The sequence below is a fragment of the Myotis davidii genome, unplaced genomic scaffold, assembly GCF_000327345.1.
Source record: "Myotis davidii unplaced genomic scaffold, ASM32734v1 scaffold801, whole genome shotgun sequence".
In the NCBI taxonomy this organism is placed as follows: Eukaryota; Metazoa; Chordata; class Mammalia; order Chiroptera; family Vespertilionidae; genus Myotis; species Myotis davidii.
In genome coordinates, this window is record NW_006290777.1 from 264,953 (window position 1) to 283,490 (window position 18,538).

Sequence of the window (18,538 nt, forward strand, 5' to 3'; positions counted from 1 at the left end):
CCCTCCTTTGTCTCCTAGAATGCAGGAGATAAATCTTTCATGTGAAAAGTTCCCTGCCTATACCAGGAGAGTAGAAGGTGGAAGGCATCCTTATCACTAGGGCAGAGAATTAGGGCCCAGAAAGCTGAATAAACAAATTTGTTACTTCAATTTACTCCCCAAACCCAAATCCCATTTGTTTTGTCAATTATTCACAAATATATTGTTCCTCAGTCTAAAGACTTAAAGTTTTCTGTGCTGGTCACTTCTTAAGTCACCTCTATATATATAAAAGCCTAATATGGAAAGTGTCCCCTCAGGAATTCGACTGACTAGGAGTTCGATTGCTCACTATGATGTGCACCGATCACCAGGGGGCAGCACAGAATGAAGGAACGCCCTGCCGGCAGCCACTAGAGACCCTACCCATGCACAAATATCATGCACTGGGCCTCTAGTAGTTTTATAAAGCTCCATACATAACAACATTTGTTTTTCTCCTGCTAATCTGTTTTATGTCAATTTTTTAAAATATATTTTTATTTATTTCAGAGAGTAAGTGAGAAAGAGAGAGAGAAAAACATCAATGATGAGAGAGAATCATTGATTGGCTGCATCCTGCATGCCCCCCTACTGGGAATAGAGCCCACAACCCAGGCATGTGCCTTTGATCAGAATTAAACCCGGGACCCTTCCGTCCATGGGCTGACAGTCTAGCGGCTAGAGCTAGCCACTGAGCCAAACGGGCTAAAGAATGTCTTATGTCAATTTAATTATCAGACCAACCATAGAACCTAGAAGGGAAGAAGGAAAAATTTTTCCACTCTTAGAAGACTAAATTTCTATGATACACAATACATTTTTTATTTTGTTTTTGCATAAAGTCTTAAGCTAGTGTAAATGAATGTGTATTTTAGTATGACTTTATTGTTCTTTATTCCTCATCTAGGGGGTAACTTCCATTTCTTTATGGAGTAAAGTTTTGAAATAATATATAAAACTTTAAGTAAGGTTGAAAAGTTTACTACCTTGTGGTATGAGGAAATTCACAGGAAACATGTGACCTTTCATGGAAATGTGATTTGGGATACAGCTAGGAAGTTGTACAAACATTTTCATATTCAGAGACTTGGGTATTTAGGAATATATAGGGTAATTTTTCTTATTACTTTAAGACAGATTATTTTATCTCTACTGTCCACCTGGATATATATAATCTCTCATGCAGCTCTAATTTTATATCATCACTAGAGGCCCAGTGCACAACATTCGTGCACTGGGGGGGGGTTGTCCCCTCAACCCAGCCTGCACTCCCTCACAGTCCGAGGGGTCCTTAGCACTGCCGTGGAAGTGGTGGGAGAGACTCCAGCCACCTCCACTGCACTCACTAGCCATGAACCCAGCTTCTGGCTGAGCAGCGCTTCCCCTACCTCCCATGAGAGTGCACTCACCACCAGAGGGCAGCTCCTACATTGAGTGTCTGCCCTTGGTGGTCAGTGCACTATAGTGACTGGTCATTCCGCCATTCGGTCAATTTCCATATTAGCCTTTTACTATATAGGATTCTAGAAAGCACTGTTCAAGTTCTCTACCTGATAACCAGTCAGAATCTGGGAGAATATTTCTGGCATTTACCTATCAGAGGATATGGCTGACCCACCAACATCACCTTCACAAAAATTCCATAGGACAATTTACTCCTCTCCCAAGAGTATATCATACTACAGTAGCCATGCTTTATCCTAGCAATCTGCTTATGTGTACTATCACAAGCCCAGGAAGAGCCGCAGATAAGATACTTGATAAGTTTTGGTATAAAGTAAATGCATCACATACCAAGAGACAACCCAAGCTACAGATATTGGCTGGTTTGTTTCTTCTCCTTCTTCTTCTTCTTCTTCTTCTTCTTCTTCTTCTTCTTCTTCTTCTTCTTCTTCTTCTTCAATATTTTTATTGATTTCAGAGAGGAAGGGAGAGGGAGAGAGATAGAAACATCAGTGATGAGAAAGAAACACGGGATTGGCTGCCTCCTGCACGCCCCATACTGGGGATTGAGTGCACAACCCAGGCATTAACCGTGACTTCCTGATTCAAGGGTCAATGCTCAACCACTGAGCCACACCAGCTGGGCTGGTTTGCTTCTTGTTATCTCTCTTATCTCCAACCCAAACTGGAAGCCTGCCCTTCCCCCCCCCCCTTTTTTAAGCTACTTAAGGTGATAGAGTTAATCAATCCTTTAGATTCTCAACTTCAAGACCGCTCTCTCTTCAGATATACCCTTCCTGGATCTTCTAGGTCACAAACCAGCATCCAGCCCGAATAGAAATAAAAAGTCAATGTCCGAGGAAGTGCTGGCTGGTCTTCCTCTGATTCCTTGCCATGTCTAATGCTTGATGCAGTGGGAAGGGTATGTGACCCAAAGGCAGGTTCTGGGTACTTGCACGCCATAGTTGGGTGCACAACAGTTATATCTAGGTTCTATTTCATACAGGTGTCCAAGCTTCATTCCTGGTTCTGTAGACCATAACAACTCACTGATACATGCATCACCTCTGATCCACAAATCACTAAATATTGCCAATGTCTCAAAAATATAGGAAATAGAATGTATTTCCTATTAATCTCATAAAAATATTCAGAATCCTGGCAAGAACAGATGGCACAATTGAACTATTCATAAAGGTTTAAGGAACCAAAAAGAGATAGTGACATGTTCTGGGGTTAGTAACAGCTCAGAAGCTGTCCCATCTCTTGGCCAAGAGACCAGGGGCAGCTGTGAATTTCCAGGACCTGGCACAGATTGGACAGAGCTTGTCTGAAGTCACACATCACTGGGGAGGCAGACACTGGTTAGCTTGATGCATAGCAAGCTGTTCTAATCTTTGAACCATGAAGTCTGCACAGCACCAACAACCGCCTCTGAGTGTTAATCAAATAAAATCTGCCCTTAGGGTTTTAAAGCTGCTGTGGCCCATAAAAATTGGTTCTTTCTTCCTTCTAATTTACAACCTATGGTGGCTTCATGTACTCTTTATCATAGACAAGATCTAAATTCAAAATTGAGCCGAGAGATCAAATATATTCAAATCAGTGAGCCACAGAAGTTTGTGAAGGCCTGCATAAAGACTGGTGAAGTTGAACTAGAGTCTTAAAAACACCAAATCAGTACATGATAGAATGATAAAATTAGAAGGAACCTATGGTGATCATCTACTTGGAATACAAACTTACACACTTTTTTGTCTTAAGAAGTTTTCAATGGCTATGTATTCCTAATGTAATGTGGGTTTTTATGGTTGTTGTTTTTTAATCCTCACCCGAGGATGTTTTTATTGATTTTTAGGGGAGGGAAGAGAGAGTGGGCGGAGAGAGAGATGTGAGAGAGAAGCATTGCTCAGTTGCCTTCCATACATCCCTCCCCAACCCAAGACACATACCCCGAATCAAACCAACAACCTAGGTATGTGCCCTGACCAGGGAAATCAAACCTGCCATCTTTTGGTGTAGGGGACGACACTCCAATCAACGGAACTACCCGGCCAGGGCTAATGCTATGTCTTCGCATTGGTTTATACAAAGAGAAGATTTCATAGTACATACTACAAAGTAAATATGGCAATAATTTATATAGCAATGGAAACTTGAGCTCAGAATTCCATCCTGTGTTCCAGGATGGCTCAGCTGTCTCATAATTTTAATTTATTCAAGTTATTGTGAATTTTTCTTGGGCACAGGGCCTGGTGGTTTTATTCAGGCTTCTCTTAACATTGGTTATTCTCAGTTATAAAACAGTTATTCAAGATGATCCAATGGAGTCTTGCATGAAGATTGTGATTTTCCCTGATAATTTAAGAACCATAGTTGGATAAACACTGTCTTGGCATTTCAAAGGAGGCCAATTCTCAGTAAGTTTAGGATCTCACTGAAGTGTAGTGACTATTTTTAGCTCTAGACACGCAAATAGCATCCTTCTTATTAGATTGTGGACAGGTCAAAACCCATCATCCAGGCCTGGAGACTGGTAGACACATCGGTGTTTTCACTGCTCTGAGTTCTTGGATAAGGAGTTTGTTAACTCAAGTTTGTTTGTTCCTCTGTCTCCAGCTTTGTCTCTGACTCCCATGGTGCCTGTTTACTCTTTGGTGACAATTTCACTAGGCAATAAAGCAAGGCTGTCCAAGCTCACAGAAAACTCATTTTAATTTAAAGTGAAAAATATATCTTTCATGATGAAAGATCAGCTGTTTTCAAATTTGAGATGAGAAAACAAGTCAGCATTAGGGGATTGATTCCAAGTATAAGGAAAGGACGATTGTTAACATTAAATACTAGAATGAGGGTCCACAGCTTGCTTCCTCCAGATGCAGCGCTTCTCAATCTGTGGGTCGCGAACAATGAAAATACATCCTGCATATCAGATATTTACATTACGATTCATAACAGTACCAACATTACAGTTATGAAGTAGCAGCGAAAATAATTTTTTGGTTGGGGGTCACCACAACATGAGGAACTGTATTAAAGAGTCGCAGCATTAGGAAGGTTGAGAACCACTGCTCCAGAGGCTATTTCCCAAATTGTAAAATATGGAGGGAAATAGAGATCTAATATGTAAAGAAAATTGTAAGAAATGCTCCTTTTCCCCTGGCCAGGTAACTCGGTTGGTTAGAGCGTTGTCCCAATACACCAAGGTTGTGTGTTCAGTCCCCTGTTATGGCACATACAAGAATCATCCGATAAATGCATAAATAAATGGAACAATAAATTGATGTTTCTCCTTCCCTTTCTCTCTGTCTTTAAATCAATAAATAAGTAAATCATTTCTTTAAAATGCTCTTTTTGTTACAAACTAATGCTTTTTGGGGGGTGAGACTGTACAGTGGTGTGACACGAAGCTTAAACTCTGGAGACAAAATGGTTTAAAACTCGTAGCTCTATGGCTTTGCTCAAATCACTTGAACCTTCTGTGCCTCAGTTTTCTTATTTATAAAGTGAGGATAATGATAGTATTCACTTGGTGGAGCAGTGAAGATGAAACTGACTCACACATATGAACCACCTCTAACAGAGGACATAATGAGTCATATCATATATGTTTCCTGTTTTTATTCTTTCTCCCCATCAAACCCAGTACATATAAAATTTAATTGTCCCTATTTGTTTACAAGGCTGCTCCTCCCAATTATACTGAACCTTGTAGGTTTCCCAAGAGCCTATGGTATATTTGGAGGAAAAACCACTTAATCTATAACTTTGGAAAGAAAAAGGAGTCAGGACTAGAGACAAAGCTGTGGGATAATGAATATTAATAGCTATCATTTATTGAATGCTTAGCATATTCTATCCAAGTTGGTTTAAATACTTTATATGTATTATCTCATTTGATTCTCCTAACAACTCTATGCTAAAGTACTTTATTGTCCATTTTGTAGAGAAGGGAACAGAAGCACAAACACATGAAGTAAAGAATTTGAACAGTCTGGAGGTTTCAGTCTGTTCTCTTCACCACCAGAAATCATATTACAATATGCATACAGTATAGGTTGGGCTGGTATCCAGTACAATAGAGTGCAGCCAGACTAGTTATATGATCAGTTGATGCCCTTTTCTGATTTTGTTGGTGCTTGGGTAATAGTGGTTGTTGATGACAATCACTCCTGATTACAGGTGGTAGTTGAAGCTATGGAAACGGATGAGATCTCCTGGGGAGTGTGTTTACACAGTATGAAAACGCTGGTATTTAAGCACCATGAAAGCAGAGATAGGCTCTGTTTTATCCATTGCTTTGTTTTATCCATATCCCCAGGTTGGTTTTATCCAGCCTCTTGAACAAATAAGTGACTGAGAGGTGATAATCTTGCAAAACGCTGATATTTTAGGAGTAGAAAGAGTAAGAAAAACCTAAGAAGAAAACTGAAAAGAAGGGATCCAGGAGACAATGTGTCATTGATGTCAAAGAGTTCCAAGAATAATGTGGTCAAATACATAAATACTACAAGTGGGTAAAGGAAGATAAAGATTGAAGAGACCCCATCAGTGTCTTTAAAGTTTTCCAAAGAGCTGAGGGTCAGAAGATAAGGAAATAGAATAATGAGTACACACTCTTATTATAAAAACCTTAGCTGGAAAGAAATGGACACACAAGAGTAAGAGATAATTGGAGAGAAAAGGGAGGGTTACCTTTCTTGTCTGGCATATAGAGTTTCATTAATGACATTTTAAAAGTTCTGATAGATATTTAGAAACTCCACAAAATTATCCTAAAGTTCATCTAGAAGAAGAAACATATGAGAACACCAAGAAAATTCTTAAAAACAAGACAAATGAAGGGGCTTACCTCTTAGTTCCTTAGCCTCCTCCTTTCTACTTTTCTATTCTAACTCAGCTACAGACTCTTGGTGATGTTATCAATTAAAACTATTTTGTTTTCAAAATAATTAATCCATTCTGATTCTGACTGTAACATACTACTCTTCAAGCTCGATTGTCTGCACCTATTTAATGATCTTATCAAGATTTCCTTCTTCAAGCTCGATTGTTTGAATATACCTCTGCACCTATTTAATGATCTTATCAAGATTTCCAGCTCATTGCCTTTCAGACTTTTCCCAAACCAACAGCCCTCTCCTTTTTTTATTTTTTAAAAAAATCCATCTCAGAAGCATACTAATCTGAAGCTTCCTTACCCCACCCCATTCTTTTTATTGCTACCCTCTGCCAAAGTCCTAAACCTGGCTAACCCTAACCATCAGCAGTCTCCATGCCTGCACCTTATCATCTCAGTGCAACTGAAGAATGACACACAAGAGGGCAAATTAACGACTATAAATGCATGACCACTATAAATTCATAACCACTGTTGCAAATAGGCCCATATAACCATAGGGAATCTACTCAATTTCTCTTGTCACCTCACTCTCCCCACCTTGAGTGTGAGGAGATGGAGATTGGTGAATATATTTATACTCTGGTAGAGAGAAAAGTCTAAGTATTGTCAAACACAAAAACAAGACAATTTAGTTACAACTTTGATGTCCTTTATTGGGGGGATGGGGGAAAGAGCGGGACAATTTATGGACTGGGGAGTACAGTGCCTTACAATCAGCGGAACACCTTTCCTGAAAGATGTTTTATAGAATATTAGAAGCAACAAAATAAAAACAGGGCATAATTGGCTAAAAGGTCTGGGATTTCTTAGAGAGCTAGCAGGTCCCATTTTCTAGGTATGTGCATGAGGCCAACACTCTAACCACTGACCAACACAGGCCAAGGCTGGCTCAAATACATTTTTATTTTTTAAGTGTTTTTGTTTGTTTGTTTTTTAGAGAGAGTGGAAGGGATGGGGAAAGACACAGAAAGAGAAACATCAATGTGAGAGAGACACATCAATTGGTTGCCTCCACGCTTGCAACCAACATATGTGCCCTTGACCAGAATCAAACCTGGGACCCTTTAATCTGCAGGCAACGCTATTCCACTGAGCCAATCAGCTATGGTTCAAATACATGATTATAAAAATTCAAAAATATTCTTAAAATCAAAATAAATAAAAATCAAAACTGACAACTACAATAAATACAATGAAACATACACAAAAGAAATCAAAGGCAAAAGAACAGATCAGTGACATCGAAGATAAGGTAATAGAAACTACCCAACTGAAACAGCAAAAAAGAAAAAAGAGCCGAAACCAGTTTGGCTCAGTGGATGGAGCGTCGGCCTGCGGACTGAAGGGTCCCGGCTTCGATTCCGGTCAAGGGCATGTGCCTGGGTTGCAGGCACATCCCCAGCGGGGAGTGTGCAGGAGGCAGCTGGTCGATGTTTCTCCCTCATCGATGTTTCTAGCTCTCTATCTCTCTCCTTTCCCTTCTGTGGAAAAATCAATAAAATATATTTTAAAAAAAAAAGAAAAAAGAATTTTAAAAAGTGAGAAGATATTAACAGACCTCAGGGACAACATCAAGTACACTAACATTTGCACTATATGAATCCTAGAAGAGAGAGAGAGAAAAAAAAGACAGAAAAAAGCCCATGGTTACATCTCAGAGAATACCATCATTTAAGGGACAAGAAGAGGAAGAGGAAGCTCAAAGAAACCAAGGAAAAACAGAAAGATAAGTATGCACTTCCTCTAGCTACCCATGTTGCTCTTCCAACAAGAAACTAATGTTGCTCAACTGGTATGGCTCTGTGGTTGAGCACTGACCTATGAACCAAGAGGTCACGACTCGATTCCCAGTCAGGGGATATGCCTGGGTTGCAGGCTCAATCCCCAGATGGGGGCGTGCAGGAGGCAGCCACTCAATGATTCTCTCTCATCATTGATGTTTCCATCTCTCTCCCTCTGAAATCAATTTAAAAATATTTTTTAAAAAATCTTAGTGCTTTCTTAAAAAAAAATAAACCAATGTTATGTATTATTTTTTTTAAGACATGAGTATATTCTTTTAGAGAGATTTCATGAATATTTAAGAAAATATCTAACATCTATATTGCAATTAGCTGTTATGTTATGATGACAACCTATGAAGAGGCCCACATGGCAAGGAATTGGGTCCACTTGCCAACAGCCATGTGAGTGAGCCATCTTGGAAGCAGATCCTCTGGCCCCAGTTCAACCCTCAGATGAGCACAAACCCTCTTGGGACTGAAACCAATGAGAGATCCAGAGCAACCACCCAGCGAAGCCACTCCCAAATTCCCAACACAGAAACTAAGAGAGTAAATGTGTCTTGACTCAGTCACTAAATTTGGGGTTAATTTGTCATACCACGATAGATAACTCATACCATAGAGAAAAATAGAAGTTTCTGGCTTCAAATTTGCTATTCCATAAACCATATCATTTTTATCTTTTCCTGTTGGGAGCCGATATAGGATTAAGCCTCGAACTACCTGTTGGCACAGTCACAAACAAGTCCCAGCTTAGAGGGCACAGTCCTCTTAGCATAATTAGGCTTGACCTTATAACGCTCCCTAGATCTTATCTGGGAAGCTAATGGGCTGAGGGAAGTGCAGGAAGTGGTCAAAACAAGTGAAACTCACAACAACAGTGTAACTGTGGTAACCACTACCTTGTTTACCTCTGACTATAAAATAAAGGCTCACTTTGCCTCGGGGTCTTTTTCTGTGGCCTCAGCCAGGCACAGGAAGATCTACGGAGACTAAAGAGACATAGAGAGTTCTGAACGCTATCTCCGCGTAAAACATTCTTCGCCGACTCTGTCCACACCTTTGGGAACCCCTGGACGGCTGGGCCTGGACCCTGGCACCCCAATATTTCCAAATAATCTCTTGTCTCTTCTCTTTCATTTGTGTGCAGCTCCTCTTCCAGATCCTGAACCCTGAAGCACGCGGGACATGGAGGGAAACATTTACAACATTTTCCCTTTTCTTAAGCCATAGTCATCAAAATTTTGATGATAGATGAGTAAATTAAGACCTAGATATGTTAATATAGTTGTCCAAGGTTACAGTATTTAGGTGACAGAATGATGAATATATTTAGGTTTTCTGACATATAGACAGTGCTCCTTATATCCCCTCATGGTACTTTTAATAATTCTAAATAATTTATTTTTCATAAATCAAGCATATCCTATAATAGCCACTCACTTAAGTTCTGATGATATAAAGATAAATGAGGCAAATCAAGTATAAAGCAGGACTATTTAATGTTATCTATTTATTTAAAATTTTAGGTCCTTCCTATAGTATTTCATAACTTTATCACATAGTTTTTAATTGCTACCATTAAACATTTTTTAAGACTTATCCATACTAACTTCTCAAATCATAAATACAATTATTCAAATTAACAAAAACCTTTAAACAAGAATAAAATGACTGGAGGTAAGTAAGTGGGATGTGGAGTATGGAGAAAAATGTTCAGTATATAAGACAAAGCGCTCAGCTTCCTAAAAACTGAAACAAATGAGACTTTTAAAAACATGATTTCCACTATTTTTCTTGTAAAATAAATAAGTATTATAAGTTCATGTGAGAAACTGTCTCCTATCTTTAAGAGTTTTTTCTAATATAAATCTTTTTATAAGAACAACTTTTACAAGAATTAAAAAAGGCACAAATACTCTTCATATAGACATCTAATAAATCCCCAGCCTGTATTTATGCCCCAGAAAGAGACTGCCTTATCCCTATGCCAACCCAGGAAGGCAAGCCAAGCAGATGACTGGGCAAGTCTGACTCCATGAAAGTCAGTGATACGTTGATTACCGATATATCCTGAACACCTCAGAAAAAAAAAAAAGACACTGATTTTTTAGTTCCACCTCTGCCATGACATTCCCTACTGACCCTGGTCAAGTAGCATAATGTCTCGTGTCCTAGTTTCCTCATTGTGACAGGCACTTTATGTGTTCATCAAAGCGCATTTTCATTTCTTCTTGGGCACAGGACTGGACTGAATTTCTCAGCCTCCCTTACATTTAGGTAGGGCCACATAACTGATTTTTGATTAGTGAATGGGTGCAGGGTTGATGTTTGCCATAGCCAGTCAATCCTTAATTCTAAAAAAGCATTCTTTCATACTACTTAATGCCTTCTCTCTCTTTCAATCCCTTCTCCTCTCTCTTCTTCTTCTTCATCTTCTCCTCCTCCTCTTCCTCCTCCTTCTCCTCTCTCTCTTTCTCTCTCTCTCTCTCTCTCTCTCTCTCTCTCTCTCTCTCCTCCTTGTGCTGGATAAATGAAATGTAGAGAATTCAGTAGAGGACTCCAAGGCCATAGGAAAGATGGAGTCATCAGATGAAAAGAATTGGGGTCCCTCAATGACATTCCCACCCAACTTGCATTAGACTGCAGTGTAAGCAAAATAATAACATGTGTGTGTGTGTGTGTGTATGTGTTTAGCTACTCAATTATAACAATAAATCATCCTATAAATTCTGAATAATAAATCATCAATTAAATCTTACAATGTTCTGATTCAGAAACAAATAAAAATAGAAGCTACTTTGTTCTTTGTTTCCCTTTAGCTTCTTCTTAGAAATTGGCTTCATATCATTATTTTTCCTGAAAAACACAGTGGAAGCTCCTACATGTAAAACCCAAGATGGCCTCCAACAATTGCCATCTCCTGGGATCCAAGTCCTTGTGTAGTCCCCTCCCACATGGAATCATGGCTGGATGGGGTGTGACCAACAGACTACGGCAGAATAAATAATGTGTAATTCCAAAACCTAGGCATTAAAGACATGGCAAGTTGCACCTTGCTTTCTCTTAGACCATTTGCTCCGTAGGAAACTAGTTGCAAAGTCGTGAAAATATTCAGCAGCCCCAGGGAGAGTACTATGTGGCAAGACATGGAGACCTCCCTGCACTTGCTGGCCATGTGATGTGCCATCTGCGAAGCACATTCTGGAGCTTCAGTCAAGTCTTGAGAGGACGGCAGCCCTTGCTGATAGTTTGCACACAAAGTTGCTCCTGAATTCCTGACCCAGATAAACTGTGACATAATCAATAGTGTTGTTTTAATCCACAAAGTGTTGGGGTGATCTGCGAAACAGTAGAAAACACAATCCATGATCCTGAGTGGTATGAGTTCATTACATATTTTAGATATGTGCCCTGTTTCAGACATATCATTTACAAATATTTTCTCTCATTTCGTAGGTTGCCTTTTCATTTTGTTGACTGTTTCTTTTTAGTTTGCTATAGTCCCACTTGTTTATTTTTGCTTTTGTTGATTTCACTTTTGGTGTAATATCCATAAAATTATTGCAAGACTAAGGTCAAGGGGATTTTCCCCATGTTTTCATCTAGGAGTTTTATGGTTTCAAGCCTTACATGTAAGTCTTTAAACCATTTTAAAATCATGTCTGTGAGGGGTGTAATATAGAAGTCCCATTTCATTCTGTTGTATGTGAATATCATTTACTGAAGGAACTACCTTTTCCCCATTGTGTTCCTGATTTCCTTGCCAAATGTTAATTAACCACATATATATATGTCTATTTCTGGGCTCTCTATTCTGTTCCACTGGTCTATGTTTTTATGCCAATACCATACTCTTTTGATTACGATAGATATTATATAATATAGTTTGAAATCAGGACTTGTAATGCCTCCAGCTTTGTTCTTCTTTTTCAGGACTGCTTTGGCTATTCAGGTCTTTTATGGTTCCATATGAATTTTAGAATTGTATTTTGTTTAAATATATTTTATTGATTTTTTACAGACAGGAAGGGAGAGCGATAGCGAGCTAGATACATCGATGAGAGAGAAACATCAATCAGCTGCCTCCTGCACACCCTGCACTGGGGATGTGCCCGCAACCAAGGGATATGCCCTTGACCGGAATTGAACCCGGGACCCTTGAGTCTGCAGGCTGATGCTCTATCCACTGAGCCAAACCAGTCAGGGCAGAATTGTATTTTTTTTATGTGAAAAAATTCTATTGGAATCTTGATAGAGTTGCATTGAATCTATAGATGGTTTTTGGGAGTATGGATGTTTTTATAATATTAGTTATTTGAATCCATGAACATGGGATATCCTTCCATTCATTTGTGTCTTCTTCAATTTCTTTCATCAATACCTTAGAGTTTTCAGTCTTTACCTCCTTAGTTAAATGTATTCCTATGTATTTTTATGCTATTGTAAATGGGACAGTCCTTTATTTTTCAGATAATTTATAGTTTGTAAATTTATAGTAACAGAAACAAAAAAATTTCTAGATTCTAACTAATGACATTCAATCATTAGTGAATCATCATTGCCTGCAAAGAATCATTCTATTCATCTCCAAGTCACAGGAGGTTATATCCACGCTGTAGCTAAAAGAATATGGTGTGGAATCTGTTGGTAATGGCAATTTTGAAGATTAAGCCTGTACCATGTAAGCTGTTTCTGACATCTTCTTGAAATCATTAAACAGGGAGGAAGACTCTGAAATAAAATAAAATAAAATGGTAAGCTAATATTTTTCTTAATTCTATTATTACCACAAACATTTTATAGCACCAGTTAAAAGACCATTGAACTATTCTCAAGAGAGTACAAATGGAACACATTTCTTCAATAGAATGATACACACCAATATGGTAAAGGAGAATATCTGCAATTCTGTAAAGCCAGTATGTGTTGTAGTAACAATAGCATCTAATTAATAGGGAGTCCACATATATCTTAGACCAGTTCATCCATGTCCCTTTCCTACTTATTTTCCACAAAGAGGTTGTCTTATATTTTCTTAAAATAGGTCAAGAAGTTAAATAACTAATATAAATGACAAATGATGAGGAGAGTACATGTCAAAATTATCCAGAAAGAAGTTTGAAGGAGAATGCTATTATTTTTTTTTTTGCATAAGAATCATTGGCTCTTAAAATAACTTACTAAAATTATGCAGTGGAGTTCCAGTGCATATAGCTTCATCAACAGAGGGGGATATATTGGGCAGTGAGTGTCTTTCCCAGGTGGGTAGTTGACAAAATTCCTCCAGCAGTAATCATACTCTAAGGAAACACAAATCATTCAACAAATACCAAAAAAAGTTACTTAAAGAAAGCTGAACTTAAATACCGGGTGTCTCCCAAACATGTATACACACTTTCAATAATTATTAATTCCAATGGGCTAAATCTGAAAAGAAAGAAACATCAATTGATGAGACCGTTTTGAAGTAGTGTCTGCATCAACATGACCCGTGGTTCCAGCGCTGGCTTTGACTGCCATATTACCATTTTTCACCCATGGGCCGGCTTTACCAAGTAGAATATACTTTTAAGGCTATTAACCAGAGTGGCCTTACATCAGTAGCTGTCAGAGGGAAAGACCGTGCAGTAACTGTCACACAGAAAAAAGTACCTGACAAATTATTGGATTCCAGCACAGTGACTCACTTATTCAAGATAACTGAAAACATTGGCTGTGTGATGACAGGAATGACAGCTGACAGCAGATCCCAGGTACCAAGGGCACGCTATGAGGCAGCTAATTGGAAATACAAGTATGGCTATTGAGATTCCTGGGGACATGCTGCGTAAAAGAATTGCTGATATTTCTCAGGTCTACACACAGAATGCTTGGTTGTTGTATGATTTTAATTGGTATAGATGAAGAACAAGGTTCTCAGGTATACAAGTGTGATCCGGCAGGTTACTACTGTGGGTTTAAAGCCACTGCAGCAGGCGTTAAACAAACAGAGTCAACCAGCTTTCTTGAAAAAAAAGTGAAGAAGAAATTTGATTGGACATTTGAACAGACAGTGGAAACTGCGATTACCTGCCTGCCTACTGTTCTATCAATTGATTTCAAAACTTCAGAAATAGAAGTTGGAGTAGTTACAGTGGAAAATCCTAAATTCAGGATTCTTACAGAAGCAGAGATTGACGCTCATCTTTTTGCTCTCGCAGAGAGAGACTGAACATTGTCGTCAGTTTACCAAACCCATTACGCCACTTGCCTGTGTGTTTGGTCACAACAGATGAGCATTATGGAGGCCCTTGGATTGAAAAAGGAACCTCTCCCACTCCTCCTGCCACTGAAGTGGTTAGGGTTCTATATATATAAAAATAGTGCTTTTGGAATAAAAAGAAAAGAAACATCAATTGAGCAGCTATTAAGTGTGAATACATTTGGGGGGGGCGGTCACTATATATCCTATATAATAAAAGGCTAATATGCAAATAGACCAAACAGTGGAACAACTGGAACAACTGAACAACAGGTTACTATGATGTGCACTGACCACCAGGGGGTGTGCGTGGAACATGGCGGGCGTCGGCCACGGCGGTATGGTGGAGCAGGTGAGCGGGGGCACCAGACCAAGGTGGGGTGCCAGTCGCTGTCATTAGGGCAAGCCTCTGGTGGTTACTAAAAATTCTTTGCTCCCATGAGCTGTAGTCCCACCCAGTGCTTGCACCTGCTGCCAGTGCCAGCCCCGCTCATACCTGCTGCTGGCTCCAGAGCTGCTGTTGGTGCCCGGCTCTGGTCCCAATTGCTTGGCGCCATCAGTGGGTGCAAGGGGTGGCTTCCAGCTGTGATCACCCCAGAAGGCTTCTCCACCTTCCCCATCTCCTGAGGGGCAATCCAGGCGGCAGCCACCACTCACACCTGCTTCTGGCACCAGCCCCAATTGTTCCACGCCATAGGGAGTCACCATCAGTGCATGGGAGCGGGGCTGCTGGCAGACATGGGACCAGAAGCCACAAAAGGAGGGGCCGGGCAGGGGTGCAGAGGATGGGCCGAGACCCACCTCTGTGCCTACTGCAGCCTCGCGGCCCACAATTCCTTTCAAGGTGCACAAATTCGTGCACTGGACCCCTAGTATATATAACATATCTAAAGCCCTCTGGCCCATTTGCTACTTCAGATGGACTAGACTCTCCCTGAATCCCTGAAAAGAACAAAACAGTTCATTCAAAGATGGCTGAGAGGCCATAATGGCAAAGTAGAAAATAAAGTTGTATTCTTTTGAAACTTTCCCTGCTATGAATTTCAGACCTGGTGCTTTCTATATTATTTTAAACTTTTACTTCTGAGACTTCTACTCTGGGATAATCAATCTCCTGGCTGCCACCACAGTCTCTCATAAACACTTAAGTTCTTGGTTTATTGTTTTTACCTGGGGTTGTCATGATCTGGACAGTCACACCACTCTTAACGAGGTCCCTGAGTCCTTGCCGGTTTTGTTCATCCATGTGGTGATAAAGCCGTGCCACATAAATAACTAAAGTCACACCAGGTCGTTGACGCAAAAATTCTGTAATAGCCTTGGAGCATTCCCAACAGGGGCTCCAGGATAAGAACCAGATGATGGAGCAGCTGGTAGATGAGCAAAATTGTCTTTCTGAAGTAATTTTTTCTATAAAATTGACTTCAACATGCCTGGTGGTGTTTTTGCCTGAGTGTCGCCAGATCTTGTGACCCGTGCCCCACTTGATTTCATAGAGCAGACAGGCCTCTTTACGGAGTTCTCTGGGGTCAAAGATTGCTTCAAATTCCCAGGGTTCGATTCTTCTCCTAAAATATTGTCATGCAATTTTTAGAGGAAATTTAAAAATCATTTAATGCTCCCTTTTTCTATAAGGCAAATCTAAAACATGAATCTCAGGACACTTTTTTTTCTCTATGTCTAAAAGTTATTTGGGGAGTTCTGCTTGAATTACCAGAGTTTCTGTCACAAACACAGTAAAGATATTTTTTCCCAACTCTTGTTATTTAGTTACCACTCCCTCTATACCATTGCTTTTTGGTCTTAAATTCAGGTATAAATGTGTCCTTTTTCTCCTTATATCCTAATCTTTCTGTCTCACCCTTAGAGGTGCCATGTTCCGTTTGTCAATATTTACTATTCCTCAATGAACTCCAACTAGATTTTCTCAGGCGTAGAAGCCTCAAATCTTTACTAATAAAAGGGTAATATGCTAATTAGACCAGATGTCCTTCTGGACAAAGCCATGGTGGCAGGGCCAAGGCACAGGCATTTAGGAATGATCAGGCTGGCAGGGGAAAGCAGTTAGGGGGATCAGGCCAGCAGGGGAGAGCAGTTAGGGGGATCAGGCTGGCAGGCAGGTGAACGGTTAGGAGCCAGCAGTCCCGGATTGTGAGAGGGATGTCTGACTGCTGGTTTAGGCCCCATAGGAATTGGTTTATGCAATTTTGTCTTAGGGATGGGTAGTTGGAGAATTTTTGTGTCTATTTTTGTTAACCCATTGGAATTAACAAAGAATTTTTAGTAACCACCAGTAACCCATAGAGATCAGGCCTAAACCAGCAGTCGGACATCCCCCAAGGGGTCCCAGATTAGAGAGGGTACAGGCCAGGCTGAGGGACACCCCCCCTCCTGTACACAAATTTCATGCACCAGGCCTCTAGTCAATAATAAAATTCTGCCCTAACTGGCTTTGATGTTTCTAACTCTCTAACCCTTTCCCTTCCTGTCTGTAAAAAAACAATAAAATATATTTTTAAAAAAAATAAAATAAAATAAAATTCTATTGCCAAGCCTAAGAGGAGAGTAATTTGGCCTCAGGATTCCTCCATGTTAAATTCTATACACTAATACCTCATAAGAAAGAAATTCAACTTGTTGTCAATGGCATCTCCGTGTGTCCAAGCTGTGATTTAGGAAACTCAGGATTGTGCAGAAGACCCTCCTTTCCAATAAGCTTGTTACACTCTAATATTTCTCATTCACCCCTAAAGTATCACATTCATTTATTACATAAGTAAGTCCTTCCACCATCATAAGATAATATATTCCTTGACCAAAGTCCCCTGTTATAATGATATGTCTGGAAAATGGGCATATAATATAAAACAGGAATTGAAATGAAAGTGACAAATCCATTCCTTGGACCTTTCACTAATGGCTATAGAAACATGATCTAAAGAGAAAAGAGCATTAGTAAGGCAATAACAGAACAAAGCTGGAAGGTCATTTATTTCAACAGAAACCAAAAGACAGGAACAAACACAAAGAAAGCAATAATCATAGAGAATAAAGTTGGAAAAGGGGGGGTGGGGAGAATGGGAACATGGTAAAAGAGGAACGGAACAATAAGGTTAACTATAGTCCTCCAGCTCTTAATACCCACTTATTCTTGGTTGAATTAAATGCACAATATGACAGTATTATTCTTTTTAAATTTTTAAATTAGTTTTTAGAGAGAGAAAGAAGAATGGAGAGAGAGAGAGATTGATTTGTTGTTCCACTTATTTATGCATTAATTGACTGATCCTTGCATGTGCCCTGACTGGAGAGCAAACCCATACCCTTGGCATATTGGGGCAATGCTCTAACTAACAGCTACTGGGCCAGGGCTGACAGTATTATTCTTACCTCAGGGTGGGATCACCAGCTGAAGAACCTGTTGACCAAGAGATGAGTATGTCAAGTAATATATACAAATTGAGTTGCACTTTTAAAGTATATTTTTATTGATTTCAGAGAGGAAGGGAGAGGGAGAGAGATAGAAACATCAATGATATAGAAGCATCAAACAGACTATCCAACCTATGAGGCAAAGCAGGGGGGTGGGAGTAAGAGATCAACCAAATGCATGAATATGAGCATAACCAATGGACACAGACAGTAGGGGGTTAGGGCATGTGCTGGGGGGTGGGAGCAGCTGGGGGAGGTCAATGCAGGGGGGAAGGAGACTCATGTAGTACTTTAAGCAATAAAGAATTTAAATCTAAATAAAAGAAACATCAGTGATGAGAGAGAATCACTGATCAGCTGCCTCAGCAAGTCCCACACTGGGGAACAAGCCCACAACCCGGGCATGTGCACCGGCCAGGATATGAATTGTGAATCCCCAGTTTACAGGCCAACGCTCAATCACTGAGCCATAATGGCTGGGCTTTAGTTGCACTTTAAAATGACAAAATTTTAGAAGGACAGAAAAATAGTTATCAAGGATTAGGAACAGGGGTGAGGAGGGAAGGAGTGTTTGGCTATAAAAGAGCAATAAAACAGATCTGTACTGTGGGAACTTTAAATCTGACTGTGGTGGCAGATCCACAAACCTATACAGGTGACAAAATTGCATAAAGCTAAACACACACACACAAATGAGTACAAGTGAAACTG

The 18,538-nt window shown here is 39.8% G+C and overlaps 1 protein-coding gene and 1 pseudogene across 2 annotated transcripts in view; one reads left to right on the top strand and one right to left on the bottom strand.

Moving 5' to 3' along the window:
- Positions 1 to 12,595: 12,595 nt before the first annotated feature.
- The window catches only part of APOBEC1 (apolipoprotein B mRNA editing enzyme catalytic polypeptide 1), a 7,427-nt gene continuing 1,484 nt past the window's right edge, over positions 12,596 to 18,538 (bottom strand). For both annotated transcript variants that reach the window (XM_006763968.1, XM_015564072.1), the window contains exons 2-5: positions 17,786 to 17,813; positions 15,566 to 15,963; positions 13,336 to 13,454; positions 12,596 to 12,885 (exon numbers count right to left, since the gene is read on the bottom strand). In XM_006763968.1, the coding sequence (XP_006764031.2) occupies positions 12,757 to 12,885; positions 13,336 to 13,454; positions 15,566 to 15,963; positions 17,786 to 17,813 (674 nt within the window). In that variant the 3' untranslated portion in view covers positions 12,596 to 12,756. The remainder of the gene's footprint in view (positions 12,886 to 13,335; positions 13,455 to 15,565; positions 15,964 to 17,785; positions 17,814 to 18,538) is intronic.
- On the top strand, positions 13,639 to 14,528 carry LOC102752847 (annotated as a pseudogene).